Raw genomic sequence first — 15,538 nt, forward strand, 5'->3', positions numbered from 1 at the left:
GGATGACCGTTTCCTTCCCCAAAATGTAATGCTTCCATTGTCGGCAGGCCTGTACAATGGAATACATCTCTTTATCATAAGTGGGGTACTTCCGGACTGTGTCTGAAAGTGTTTCACTGTGATATGCCACTGGATGTCCATGTTGAGTAAGGACTGCCCCAATAGCATAGTCAGAGGCATCTGTCTCGACCTCAAATGGTTGTTGTAAATCTGGTAAAGCGAGCACTGGTGCCGTGCAGAGGCGATCCTTCAACTCTATGAATGCCTTCTGTTGAGATTCAGACCAAAAGAATCTTGCTTTCGCCCCTCCCTTGGTGACCTGACTCAAGGGCCAAGAAATATGAGAAAACCCCAACACAAACCTGCGGTAGAAGTTGGCAAGACCTAGAAAGCTGTGGAGCTCTGTTAGAGTGGTTAGAGAGGGCCAATCCCGAATGACTTGGACCTTGGCTGGATCGACATGCACCCCCTGTTCATCAATGATGTATCCCAGATACTGAACCTGGGTCATGCCAAAAGTGCATTTCTCCAAATTGGCACATAGCTTGTGTTGCCGCAGTGTTTGGAGAACCTGTCGGATGTGGTGGAGGTGCTCTTCCCAACTCTGGCTGAAGATCAGAATGTCATCCAAGTATACTACTACAAAGGAGTTGGTGAATGGCCGTAAGATGTCATCCATTAGCCTCATAAAGGTTGCAGGAGCATTCGTCAATCCGAAAGGCATGACCAACCATTCGAAGAGGCCCTCCTTGGATTTGAAGGCAGTCTTCCACACATCAGAGGGTTCGATTGGTACCTGGTGATATCCTGACTTCAGATCGATCTTGCTGAAATATTTCGCCCCCTTTAGTTGGTCTAGGAGGTCATCAATCCGCGGGATCGGGTACCTATTACGGACAGTGATCTTGTTCAGCGCCCGATAGTCAATACAGAGTCTCCACGTCCCATCCTTCTTCTGTACCAACACGATCGGGCTCCCACAGGGCGATGAACTCGGACGGATGTGACCTTTCTGCAGGAGCTCCTGAATCTGCCTCTTGATTTCATTGTTCTCCAGAACGGAGCGCCGATAAATTGGTCCATTGGGTAGCGGCGCACCTGGGGTCAGATCGATGGAGTGCTTGACTTGACAGTGCAGAGGAACTCCTGCCGGAGTGGTGAAGATGTCCTCGTACTCCTCCACAATCTTGTCCATCTGTAGTTGTCGTGCAGAGGGACCCCGTCTGGAGGCCGCGACCACTGTCTTCTTCTTTCCTTGAGGGCGTATCATCAGGAAAACAAATTTCCTAGTTTTGGAAATGATCTTACTGCATTGTTTTGTAGTAATTAAAGAGATGGCGGCAGGTGGTGCTACCTCTGGTATCCTGAACAACTTATTTCCCAATGTAATAATAACAGCACGGGGTCTTGATTCATACACAGCATGTCGCTTCCACAAGTATGGTTGTCCTAGTAATACATCACAAACTTCAAGGGGAGCAATGTCACACAATACCTCATCCGTGAAGGGCTTGATGTTGTATGGAAGGCGACACTGCTGGCTCACGCGAAGATCTCGTCCTTGGTGCAGCCACCCAATGGTGTATGGTTGTGGATGTGCTGTGGTTGGTAAGCCCAACCGCTTCACGACCTCTGCCGAAATGAGGTTCTTTTGACTCCCGCTATCAACAATGAACTGTATCGGGGAGCCCTTTACCCACATGTGAGAGTGGAAGAGACGCTCCTCCTCCTCTGGATCTTCGGGTTCATTTTTCTGGATCTTTGCGGTAGCAACAGTGGCGCTGAGATTCGCATCAATGATCTGCTTCCCTTTTTCATACCCCTTATCGGGTTCTGACTCAGAGTCGGAACATGCATCTGATTCTGAAACCTTTAGCTCAGCCACCAGTGACTGCTTGGCCCGACACTCACTTGTGTTGTGAGTGGAGCTCTTATGGAACTCGCACCATTTTCCAGTGTCCTTTCTCGGCTTCGCGGCGCTGTTTTTTGCTTGCAGCTTCGGCTGGTTGTCTTGGGTTGTCCCGCCTTGGCTTTGTCCTTTGTTATGTGGTTTCGGGGCACCTTTCCCATGCTTTGGATTCGCAGATCCAAAATCTCGCTTCTTTTGTTTCAACTTCTGCTCGACCTTGACGGCATATCGGTATGCTGCGCCGAGCGAGGGGATGTTTAGGAATTGTATTTCTTCCTAGATGTACTTGTGCAGGCAGCCACGATATTTGAGTATCAAATGTTGCTCCGAATCCTTGATACCCAACTTTGTGCGAAGGGTATGGAAAAGATTGGTGAACTCCGGCACGTCTTGGTCCCTTCCCTACTGCAACGTGGTCCACTCTATGTATTCATCCTCATAGCTTCCAACAGGGTAGTACTGCTCCTTGACGGCATCCCGGAACGAATCCCAGGTGGGTGCGGCTGAAAATAGTGAGCCAGTACTTTCATCCTTCTGCTCGCAGTAGGTTTCCCACCAGTCCTTGACGTGGGGGGCTGCTTTGAGAAGAGCAAAAACAATCTTTTCCCGACTCGAAAAATCATGAACAGAAAAATAACCCTCTAGCAGATTTAACCATTTATCTACGGCATCTGCGTCTATTTGACCCTCGAATATGGGGATTTCAAAATTAACTTGTACCTTAAAGGGTGTGGCGTTTCCAGAGTAGCTGCTGGAAGACGATGCGTCGCTTCTGGGTAGCCGCTGAAGGATCTGGGCAAAGCTGTCCATCATCGCGTTCTGTTGTCGCTCGAGGGCTTCTTCGAGCAAGATTTTGATGGGATCTCCTGCCCCCTCGTCTTTCTTCTCGTCCGCCATGGGAGGCCGTCGGGATTTGCGAGGCTGGTCTTGCAAAGGTTCAACCAGTTCAAGCCCTAACTCCTTATATCCCGACCTTGTTGGGGACATGCAAAGAAAAATAGAGAAAAAGCAGACCGCTCTGATACCACTGATCCGGATTTAAACAGGAACGCAACAAATTACAGAGATAACCATATACACAAAGATGCAGCGGAAATAATACTTCATTTCATTAATGGAAAATACTGGAATATGCTTACAACCAGAAATGGAAATAAACCAGCTAGGGCGATGGTAGCATATCTCTGAGAAGAGATGTGATGGCTACATGCCTCTGAACTGTCTTACAATGAGGCTCGAAGGCCTATTTATTGTTGAGAAACAATGGAAAGCCCTTAACATTCCAAAACCTAACCCTAGGAGATGAAACGCCAAACTGTGGGCCCCGTTTGGGGAAATTGGTACATCTTCCCGGGGTCGTAACTTTGGCATATGATCTCCGTTTGACGCATACAATAGCTCGTTAAAAAGATCTATCCGAGCACTACCATTGTTGGAACAGGCAACATCGGTCCATTCCATGGACCCATGTTGCCTCCGGATTCCCCAAAAAACGTCGTTTAGGGCCTCAAAACGGCTCCGGAAGTTCAGGACCCGAAAAACTGCTAAAAATAGTAAGTTGTGCTACAATTAAGGAAACTGAAAATGCTGAGAAGGACAATGGTGGGGGTCCAGGTGGACTTGGCAGGTGGCCACCAATATCCACCTGGATCAATTATATTTCTTTGAATTTGAATCCATAATCTTTTAGGAGAAAAGACATACTCTGAGTCATTAAACACACTCAAATTATACCTCACAAAAAATAATACATGATATATATAGAAATATATACCTTTAAATATAGAAGTGTTTAAATCGAATAAAATCAAACCAACTTATCACTGGGGTATAAATTAATCATTGTTTAGTATAGTGCAACTATAAAGCACATATTAATTACTTTATATTTATGACAACAATTGTTGGTAAGGAGTATATTGTAAAAAATAATAATAATTTAATTTGATGTAGTCTAATTTATAGACGAAATTATGTTGGCAACTACACGTCTTTGGTGATTCATGTGTTGTTATTGATTGGTTCAATCTTCATACTACATGTCACATGCACACACTCAGGACATTACTGAAGGACATTCTCATTATTAAAGCTCAATATGATGTAATCACATGTCACCACATTTACAGGGAAAGGAATCTTTGTGATCAGCTATCCAAGACATCCAAGACATGATCTTAGCAAAACAAGGTCGTAGCAAGACATGGCTAGTCAATGAACACAATGGGAATGCACATTACTAATATTATCACTGTCCCTTTATGGACCCACTTAATTGACAGTGACATATATATGCAGTTTTTGTATTTTTAGATCAATTATATTACAGTTATGATTTATACATGGTTGTATCACTTATATGTTTGTTGAATGAACAAACAACCAATTTTGATATGTCTTATGCATCTACAACATGTAATTTTTACTATTTCACATAATGAAAGTTATGATTTTTCTTGAAAAAATAAAATAAAATCTTAGAGACGAAGTGACCTTTTTCAGGACATTTTTTCTGGTTAATTTTAACCAAAATCCCGCATAGATTTTTAAAAACTTGAGTTTAAATTGTTTTAACCAAAATCCAGCAGAGATTTTAAAAACTTGAGTTTAAGTTGTTTAATCCGTAGAGTTTGAGTGCCTCGTGTTTTTCAGGGTGTTGAATCCATTTATGCATTCAAAAATACATTTTAAACAACAAAAAAATCACATTCTTTCTTGAAATTGTAAGTCAAATATACCAAAAAATTATGATTTAACAAGAGCCTAGATTTCAAAAAAAATAGAAAACATATAAATAATTGTTAATAAAAACTATTAATATAAAACGGTTATTTCTTAAATAAGAATTTAATTTTAAAGTTATCATCAAGCTAAATATAAATATAAGATTGGTGAACAACAAAAACCCAAGAAATTTATATATTCTAATTCATTTCAAATTGAATTTATAACATTTTATGGAAAAAAATACATAATCTAAATTATCAGACATCTTTATAAAATCATAAAAATAAGCTAAACAATAAACCTCTAAACCCTGAACAAAGATATTCAACACTGCATAAAATAAATTTAACTTCTTATAACCCTGGATAAACGATATTTAGCATAAGTAAAATTAGCATGAAAACCAAGATGATCAATGATAATGTTTCAGCCCCAACGCAAAAACAGAACACATTTCAAATCGCAGCTCTCTTGACCATGGTGTAATATACTGCAAACGCAGCGGTCGGTAAGAATTGCAGATTTTGCACATTGCACACAGCCCTGTAGAATCTTCTACTTGTATTGCTCTTTAGCAGAAGGCTCCATAAAAAAGAGAGCTATATCTCAGGGAAAGCTAATTCACGCTGACACAATCCAGGGGAATTCTCGCTGAGAAACCTGTAGGAAACCTGTAGAGAACAAGCCTCTCAAGATGTATGTGAAGTGTGGAGATTTGGTGGACGCTGGCAGAGAGTTTTCAATCAAATGTCCGATAGAGATGTCTTCTCATGGACTGTCGTAATTGCAGGTTATGCAAAGCATTGAGTTCCTGAGGAGGCAGAATTTTCTATCAAATGTCCGAGAGAGATATCTGCTCATGGACTGCCGTAATTGCAGGTTATGCAAAGCATGGATTCCCTGAGGAGGCATTGGCATTCTTTCACCAGATGCAGCGAACAGGTATCCAACCCAATCACTTTACCTTTGCCAGTGTTCTTTCAGCATGTGCCAATTTGGTATGTCTGTTGCATGCATGGAAATTCATGAAAAGATAATAACATAGGTCTGTTAGTCTCAGTTATGGCAAATACCCTTGTTGGTATGTATGCCAAATGTGGAGATAGAGAGACTGCAAGCAATGTGTTCGACAAGATATGTAAACCGGATGTGGTTTCCTTAACAGCAATGGTTGCAGGGTATGCACAGAAAAGGTATGTTGATGAGGCCCTGGAACTTTTTCAAGAATTACCCCAAAGAGACGTGTTCCTATGGACTGCAATCATTGCAGGGTGTGAGCAGAATGGGCAGGGGGGAGGAGGCTCTGAAGCTTTTTCAACATATGAAATTAGCAGAGACTCCAAGGTTTTTGCAAGTGTTCTGCGAGAAGGTGCCAAATGAGAAGCTATGGAACAAGGAATGGAGATTCACGAAAAAAATTTCAAAAGTTGATTTCAGTCTGATGCCTTTGTGGTGAGGCCCTGGTGGACATGTATGCAAAATGTAAGAGTCTGGAGAAGGCGCGGGATATATATGACAAAATGTATCAACGAGATACTGTCTACTGGACAGCAATTATTACAGGATATGCCATGCAAAAAAAGTCTCTGCCAGGTAAGCCTTTGAGCTCTTTCAATCGATGAAACATTGTAGGATTATATTGGACCATATCACCTTCATTGGTGTTTTGTCTGCATGTTGCCATGGAGGATTAGTGGAAGAGGGCTATCGATACTTCAATTGCATAAAAATAACATTAGCACATTACACCAATGATAGAATACTATAGCTGCAGGATTGATCTCCTTGGTCAAGCGGGAGGGCTAGATAAAGCCAAAGGCTTTCTGGATAAAATGCCAATAAAAGCGACTGCCGCTCTTTGGAGTTCTTTGTTTTGTGCGTGTAGATGGCACAAGAATGTGGACTTCAGAGAACGTGTGGCCGAATGCATATTTGTATTGAACCCAAAAGATGCTACACCTTACGTACTTCTCTCGAACATCTATGCAGTTTGATTGAGACAATAAGCAGGTCCATGTTTTCCTTGTTGGAGATAGATCCCATCCACAAATGCAGAAAAGCTATGCAAAGTTGGACAGGTTGTCTTGCGAAATGAAGGCAGCAGGGTATGTTCCTGATATTAGATTTGTGTTGAATGATGTGACTGAAGACCAGAAAGAACAAACTTTTTGCCACCATAGTGAAAAAAAATAGCGAATGCATTTGGTTTGTTAAATACACCTCCTGGAACAACTATTCGAGTTATCAAAAATCTCAGAGTTTGTGGTGATTGCCACTCTGCGACCAAGTCTATATCCAAAATTTTTCTGCAGAAAACCATTCCGAGGGATGCCAATCGTTACAATGATTTCAAAGATGAGAAGTTCTCTTGTAGAGATTATTCGTAATGGCAATTGAAACTAGCTATGAACATTGTACTAAGTCAACCTTGCATTAGTAGAAAGTGACTAGGTTTATGGCTACTTTGTGTTTTTAAATTGATTGGTAAAATCAATACATTCCACTAGTTTACAACAGACATGTTCTCTACAGACTCACCAGCTATGCGGAGAAGTGAGTTAAGAAATCAACAAATTCATTTTTTTCTGTGAGATTGTATTTTTCGAGTGAGGTAAAGTTCTGCGCTTATCCACCCAATTTTTTGAAATTTCAGCAATCGACCTCTTGTTAAAATGGGTTAAAACCACCAAGGACAAGGTGCCATGGTTAAAGTTCTTATCAGTTAATTGAACCTATAATTTTTAACAAAATTCTTACCACATTTGGAGAAAGATTTAATAGAAAACTGGTTAAATTTATCCACTTTTTAGTTTACTGCTCCACCGGATGGTGATACACAGCTATGCCATATCTGTCAATTTTGAACATTCATATAGAGCATTTTTTTCCAAACAATGGGTATATAAATCTGGCAGTACCCGTGTCGATTTCTAATAACGAAATAGGGAATTTTTTTCAGTCACATGGTTATATAAATCTGGCAGTACCCGAGTAAATTATCGACATCCGAAAACCTTGCATATGCAGATGGTGGCATTGCTTCACAATATGAAGTTAACAAAGGAACAGCTGGTAAAATAACCATGGTACAAAATGTTAAAATTGCGGATACAAGAAGCCTAATTGTCTTATGGACATTAGAACTGTACTTATCACAGGGAGGATGAAAACCCTAGGTTGACTAGGATCAAATCATAAATGAGGATCACAAAGGCCAACATCCCTATCCTTTGGACCGAATGACACTGTCATTCTTACTATATTTGTGAAAGAATCAGTGGAAATTGGCAGACACGAATGTTTTGTCCAAAGAAAGAAGAATTATTCTGGAGATCATATCTGAGAGACTTTCCCTTAACTGTGGGAGTATTTGCAAGCGGACTGCAAAATTCATTTGGATATATTTATTAGCAAAACCTGTTAGGACTTGGCCTTGTTGCAACTCTTTTGTTATTAAACAATAATGAGATCACTGCAAGCAGGCTCTTAAAGCATTTTTAGGAGGACCTTTTTTTATTGTTCATTAAGACATATGTTCTACTTGTTTTTGGGATGGGTAACTGTGGGACGATGAGATGCCTCCTCAGGACTGCTAGAGTACACCCCCAAATTTTTCAAAAGGTGGCAATGATATATATATTAAAAAAATATTAAAAAATTAGAATTCACCATAAACATTTGTACTTGCTTCAAGTTTGTAAGCATAACAAGCTAAACTATATAGTATTATGCAAGCTAAACTATATAGTATTATGCAGGGCCCTTACGCTTGCCAATCCTGAAAAAGCTCAAGCAGTTCAAAACAGGGCTGAGTGACATTAACCAGCTAAACTATATAGTATTATGCAGGGCCCTTAATCTTGCCAATCCTGAAAAAGCTCAAGCAGTTCAAAACAGGGCTGAGTGACATTTTATTATTGGCTATCAGACATGAACAAAATACAGTTTAACTCTAGAAAACGTAAGTGTAACTATTTTTCATTTTACAATAATGTCTATGAAGGGTTTATGAGATAGAGAATTGTCTCTATAGCAGCTATTCTTTCTTATATTTCTGGTTAATGATATTATGTTAAAACATAAAAGACATTCCCTCCACAATAAGTTTTGCAGACTTAGACGGTTCCGTGAAAAACCACTATAAAACACTTGGGTTCTGTAAAGATATTAGATTCATATATTAGATTAAGAAAGTGATTGAATAGAAATTTATTCAAACATTTAGTAGCCAATCCAAGTCACTGATATTTGATTATTTTCACAATGCTTGAAGTTGGGATGATGGAAGCACTGGGACTTGAATGACTTTTGAAAACCCATGTACGACATATAGAAGCCAAGATGACCCAAAAAAATGTGAAGAACAAGAGCAATAACTACAAGGATCAGTCCTTTGAAATGTTGCATTTTCTGTTTTCTTAACACGGAGGCTTTGTTTGTTGTTATGGCTGAAAATTGCATATTTAAATCACCAGAAACTCAAATTGAAATCGAGCATACAAATTTAAAATACCATGTTTTGAGCTTTAACTTGTACAACAAATTTAGATTCAGTGCAATACGAAAATAATGGATGGAAAAATGATCATATTGTCCAATCATTGATGTCCATGATTGTCAAAGTGGAAGATGTGCCCAGAAAAATATCTGAAATCTGCCTTAAAAAACCCTTGAAATCTGGCTGAAGATCCCTAAAATCTGTTCAGAACATCTCTGAAATCTACTGGGAATATCGTGGGAATGGCCGGCAAGTTCCTGTCTCCGATCAAGTCCCCAGCATTGGGGAGATATTCCCTCAGGATCCATAAATCCCCATAATGTATCTAGGGCATGTGGGTTTTTTCGGTGGGTACATAGATTAAAACGTTATTCTTCATAATGCCGAGATGCGGTTGGCTTTCTACCCTGATACTCTTGAAGGACAAGATGGTGACTAGGCTTGTGGATAAAGAGGCATTGGTGGCAACCAAACTCTGGATCTGTCATAGACATGCTTATGATAGCTGTGGTGAAAATAATGGTTTTTAAGTCATTCAACTATTACTAGACTTGTGGATAGACAGGCATTGGTGGCCTCCAAACTCCGGATCTGTCATAGACATGCTTATGATAGCTGTTGTTAAAATAATGGTTTTTTTAGAGTCATTCAACTATTAATAATTTTCTAAACGGGGATATTGATGAATTGCAAAGTAAAGAATGTGTAGATCTTTATCAAGCCGTGTTTATCTGGAAATTATAACAATCTCCAAAGAGACTGCAAAAAATTGTAAGACGAAGGTAATGTGGTTGGTTTCAACACTAAACATTCTTGAACAAACAATAAAGACAAAGAAAAATGAAGTATAAATTATAAAGAATAAATGGCTATGAAATTGCCTGCAAGGGTTGATTTCGGAGCCATATAATATTTATAGCAAACAGCACTTTCATGTGGCAAGTTAGAGAGAATTGGACCCTGAAAAAATATCGATTTAATTAAAAATGAAAGACGTTTTTAATGCAAAAATGTCATGGCAAATATTAAGCATCATGACTTGCATGATTGGCTCACTGTCTTGTCCACTGGGATGAGAATATTATAGTGTTGAATGAATAGAATGAAAAAACAATAAATCAATGATTAATTTGCTGCAAGATGCATAATATTTGGGATCGATGCTTAATATTTGTGGAGATCCCAGCACCCAGCACCCTTTCCATTTGGTCACATCAATACTGCAAAGCAATTCAAATGTGCAATTTCAAAATCCAAAAAACTTGTACCAGGTTTGTGCGAAAGAAGTACTGGGAAACATGACCTGACCTGTTTACGTAAGAATAGCTTAATTCATTACTGTAACTTGAAACTTCAAGAGAGAAGTGCATATATCTGATCACAACTTCTATAAGGCCAATTGATATATTACTTGCCTTCCATATTTGAGCTCATAAAGCCCTTTATACAGGGTGTTACCCGTAATGCCCTTTAAACAATGTTTTACCCTACCAGTATTTTAGCTGCCATAATGTAAGTTATAGTAATTTAACGCATCAATTACACCATATTTCCCGGTAAATTCGCTCAATGTTATTATTAAATTCTCATAAAACATTCTCTCAGAAGGGTCCACAACGTGACACAAAAACCAAAGACTTCAAAAAGCGAAACAGAAAGGACACATTCCTTGTGAAGTCAAAATGTTTATGATATAAAAAAAAAAGAGACATTCATGCATAACATCAGAAAGCCGAGCACAAAATTCTGTACATGGTTGCATCCCTGAATCGCTGAAAAGGGCTTTGCATGGTGTTGGAAAGTTGGCCGCAAAAACATGATTTCATAAAGAAGCACCATCCTCGCCATATGGAGGCAAGAATTGTTCAAATACAGCAGATGCAGCTTCAAGAAACATATCTGCTTCCTCTGCCAATCTTGCAACATACTCTGCCTCTCTTGCTGCTTCTTTTGCCGCGGCAGCCATGGCCTCTGCTTCAGCCATCTTCATGGCAGCAGCCATGGAAGCTTGATTTATGGTCTCCACTGAAGTAGCATCCATGGCAGTGTAGCATAATCGCATTGCCGCATCAGCTGGATTCCGAGGTCCTGAAACTGCAGCTCTCAGTTCTTCCATATCCTTGAGCTTGTAGCTATTACGAATCTTGATTATCTTTTCCTGGGAAACTAAGCGCTTGAGCTTCGAGCCGAGCGTTCGCCTGAAACTTGGGGGCAATTGGTGCCTTTCCTCCATGAAACTCGCAATTGTGTTAACTTCTATTCCATTGGGATCTCGCAGAGCCGTGAGGGCTTCTAAGATCATGTCATCATAATCGCACCTCGGGGAATGATTTCTAGCACTTGCGGGAGTGCTCTTAGGAGAATAGGTAACAATATCTGTTGAGGAGGGTATTATTGCTTCGGATTTTATGAGCATTGCAGCACCAGGAGCTGTGGCAGAGAGAGGGGAAACTGAGGAAAGAGGCACAGCCGCAATGGATTTTACTCTGGGGGTCTTCGAACCCTGGCCACCGGCATTGACGCTCATAAGGTTTCGCCATTTGTCCTTCAAGTCCACATTGGAACGAGATGCGAGGCAGAGCGCGAACTCTGGGTCCTTGAGAATGGTCTGCCACTTGCCGGCGCCATACTTCTCCACGCCCGCTCGCAGAGCACCTTCTTCTTCTGATGTCCATTTTTGCTTCGGAGCGCCCATGGCTGATAATGGGTATCTGTGTATGTAGTTGTATATGGATTTTCCCTAGCTCTACCGCTCTGTGACCACTGCTAACATCCACCAATCCCCTGCGATTTAGGTGGGTTTCAACATTTCAACAGCTAGTTCGGCGGTTCAGACAAATGGTGTCTGAAGGTGAAGGTGAAGACCGACAAACAAGCCTAAACAAAGTAAATCTCTGCCTTCTACACCAAACCCAAGTCGGAGAGAGGGAATGCGTGACTTGCTTGCTGCAAGAGGACTTAGGTTTTCTCCATTTTCACAATGGCATCATCATAATCTTATAGCACTAGAGGGCTTTATTTATAGACCCACCATGCAATAAAATAATTAATAAATAAATTTTATTATTATTATTATTTACAATGTGGTTAAATTTATTATAACAAAATTGTCAAATTAAATTTATTATAATAAAATTGTCCAATTAGTAATAGAATTGTCCAATTAGTAATAGGATAAAATTTATTATAACAGAGTTGTCAAACTTATATTGGGATAGTCATCATTTGTTGTTATTGGTGAAGTTGATTTATCACTTGTTGTTATTGGTTAGGTAGATTTATCATTGTTATTTAAAAAAACCACGTCACCTAATATTACCCTGTGGTTTCATAGATTTATCACTCTTATTTATGAAAACCACGTCACCTAAAATTACATGTTCGTGGTCTGGTAGATTTATCACTCTTATTTAAAAAAACCAGGCACGTCACCTGATTTGTCACCTGATTTATGAAAACCACGTCAAACCACATCACCTAAAATTACACGTTCATGATCTGGTAGATTTATCACTCTAAAATTCTAAAATTACACATTCATGGTCTGATAGATTTATCACTCTTATTTAAGAAAACCAGGCCACCTAAAATTAGGCGTTGGTGGTCTTGTAAAAATAGGCTTTCACTCATGCTTATGGGTCCAATGCCTTATTTCCTTACATCCCACCAGCTCTTACCAAAATAGAAAATGTAAAATAAATTTTAATTATATTTGAGGTTGGTATAAAATATGAATTTAAATATTTATTTGCCTTATTTCCTTACATTCTAGGAAATTTTAGCCAAAAAAAAAAATTTAATTATATTGATGTTGGTATAAAATATAAATTTAAATTTAAGTATGGGGGATTTACGCAGTGCATTATATTAGATATCATTTTTTGGGATTCAACTGCGTTAAGTAAGTCATTCAAACGTATGACCATTTCCATGAGAGGTAGTCGTAACTGACTAATTTCTCATGATTTTTGAATAGTTCACTTAGCACTCATTGCATCGGGTGATGCTCACAGGGGTGAAGAAGTGGGATTGAAACTAGTGAAATGTGGAGAACGAATCACATAGCATCAATCATCACTTCCGGGGCTTGCACCCGGTAACCAGGACTTCCCAGGAGGTCACCCATCCCAGAACTCCTCTGGCTCATATCATTTACGCAGGACTTCCCAGGAGGTCACCCATCCCAGAACTCCTCTGGGATTTACGCAGTGCATTATATTAGATATCATTTTTTGGGATTCAACTGCGTTAAGTAAGTCATTCAAACGTATGACCATTTCCATGAGAGGTAGTCGTAACTGACTAATTTCTCATGATTTTTGAATAGTTCACTTAGCACTCATTGCATCGGGTGATGCTCACAGGGGTGAAGAAGTGGGATTGAAACTAGTGAAATGTGGAGAACGAATCACATAGCATCAATCATCACTTCCGGGGCTTGCACCCGGTAACCAGGACTTCCCAGGAGGTCACCCATCCCAGAACTCCTCTGGCTCATATTAGATATCATTTTTTGGGATTCGCGCTTGAGCCAGAGGAGTTCTGGGATGGGTGACCTCCTGGGAAGTCCTGGTTACCGGGTGCAAGCCCCGGAAGTGATGATTGATGCTATGTGATTCGTTCTCCACATTTCACTAGTTTCAATCCCACTTCTTCACCCCTGTGAGCATCACCCGATGCAATGAGTGCTAAGTGAACTATTCAAAAATCATGAGAAATTAGTCAGTTACGACTACCTCTCATGGAAATGGTCATACGTTTGAATGACTTACTTAACGCAGTTGAATCCCAAAAAATGATATCTAATATAATGCACTGCGTAAATCCCCCATACTTAAATTCAAAAAAGAGTCAAGGGATCTCTACTTGAATGGTTCATGAGGCACAATACTTGCTAAGGTTTTGCAAATGGGGTAGCAAGCTAAGTGGGCTTGATTGTGGGGAAAACTCCACAGTTAAGCGCGCTTGAGCCAGAGGAGTTCTGGGATGGGTGACCTCCTGGGAAGTCCTGGTTACCGGGTGCAAGCCCCGGAAGTGATGATTGATGCTATGTGATTCGTTCTCCACATTTCACTAGTTTCAATCCCACTTCTTCACCCCTGTGAGCATCACCCGATGCAATGAGTGCTAAGTGAACTATTCAAAAATCATGAGAAATTAGTCAGTTACGACTACCTCTCATGGAAATGGTCATACGTTTGAATGACTTACTTAACGCAGTTGAATCCCAAAAAATGATATCTAATATAATGCACTGCGTAAATCCCCCATACTTAAATTCAAAAAAGAGTCAAGGGATCTCTACTTGAATGGTTCATGAGGCACAATACTTGCTAAGGTTTTGCAAATGGGGTAGCAAGCTAAGTGGGCTTGATTGTGGGGAAAACTCCACAGTTAAGCGCGCTTGAGCCAGAGGAGTTCTGGGATGGGTGACCTCCTGGGAAGTCCTGGTTACCGGGTGCAAGCCCCGAAAGTGATGATTGATGCTATGTGATTCGTTCTCCACATTTCACTAATTTCAATCCCACTTCTTCACCCCTGTGAGCATCACCCGATGCAATGAGTGCTAAGTGAACTATTCAAAAATCATGAGAAATTAGTCAGTTACGACTACCTCTCATGGAAATGGTCATACGTTTGAATGACTTACTTAACGCAGTTGAATCCCAAAAAATGATATCTAATATAATGCACTGCGTAAATCCCCCATACTTAAATTCAAAAAAGAGTCAAGGGATCTCTACTTGAATGGTTCATGAGGCACAATACTTGCTAAGGTTTTGCAAATGGGGTAGCAAGCTAAGTGGGCTTGATTGTGGGGAAAACTCCACAGTTAAGCGCGCTTGAGCCAGAGGAGTTCTGGGATGGGTGACCTCCTGGGAAGTCCTGGTTACCGGGTGCAAGCCCCGGAAGTGATGATTGATGCTATGTGATTCGTTCTCCACATTTCACTAGTTTCAATCCCACTTCTTCACCCCTGTGAGCATCACCCGATGCAATGAGTGCTAAGTGAACTATTCAAAAATCATGAGAAATTAGTCAGTTACGACTACCTCTCATGGAAATGGTCATACGTTTGAATGACTTACTTAACGCAGTTGAATCCCAAAAAATGATATCTAATAAATTTAAATATTTATTTTAAAAAATGTATTATTGAATTTTTTAAGCTATAATGATCTTTGTAGTGTTTACTATTAGAAATATTTATTTATTTATTTATTTTAGCTCTATGAAATTTTCCATGGTTCTTTGAATACATGTTGCATCATATACATATAAATAATAATTTTTTATCATTTTATTAATGAAATAAAATTATAGTTTGATTGAAAGTGTTGAAAATAAATAGACTGGATGTAAATAGGATGAACCCCAATGGGAAAATCCTAACAATGGAAGCA

General features: G+C 39.8%; 1 protein-coding gene and 1 pseudogene across 1 annotated transcript; one reads left to right on the top strand and one right to left on the bottom strand.

Annotated features, from left to right (window-relative positions):
* Positions 1-5,039: 5,039 nt before the first annotated feature.
* On the top strand, positions 5,040-7,181 carry LOC149259455 (pentatricopeptide repeat-containing protein At3g12770-like). The gene is made up of 2 exons (XM_089375825.1): positions 5,040-5,578; positions 5,697-7,181. Exons 1-2 carry the CDS (start codon positions 5,473-5,475, stop codon positions 6,014-6,016), a joined length of 426 nt encoding a protein of 141 aa, XP_089231951.1. The 5' UTR covers positions 5,040-5,472; the 3' UTR covers positions 6,017-7,181.
* A 3,618-nt stretch (positions 7,182-10,799) lies between these two features.
* Positions 10,800-12,121, bottom strand: LOC149259456 (single myb histone 4 pseudogene; annotated as a pseudogene).
* Between the last annotated feature and the right edge of the window lie 3,417 nt (positions 12,122-15,538).

Source organism: Pinus tabuliformis, chromosome 6 (assembly GCF_031772625.1).
Source record: "Pinus tabuliformis cultivar Carrire ecotype Pingquan chromosome 6, CPIR1, whole genome shotgun sequence".
Taxonomy (NCBI): Eukaryota; Viridiplantae; Streptophyta; class Pinopsida; order Pinales; family Pinaceae; genus Pinus; species Pinus tabuliformis.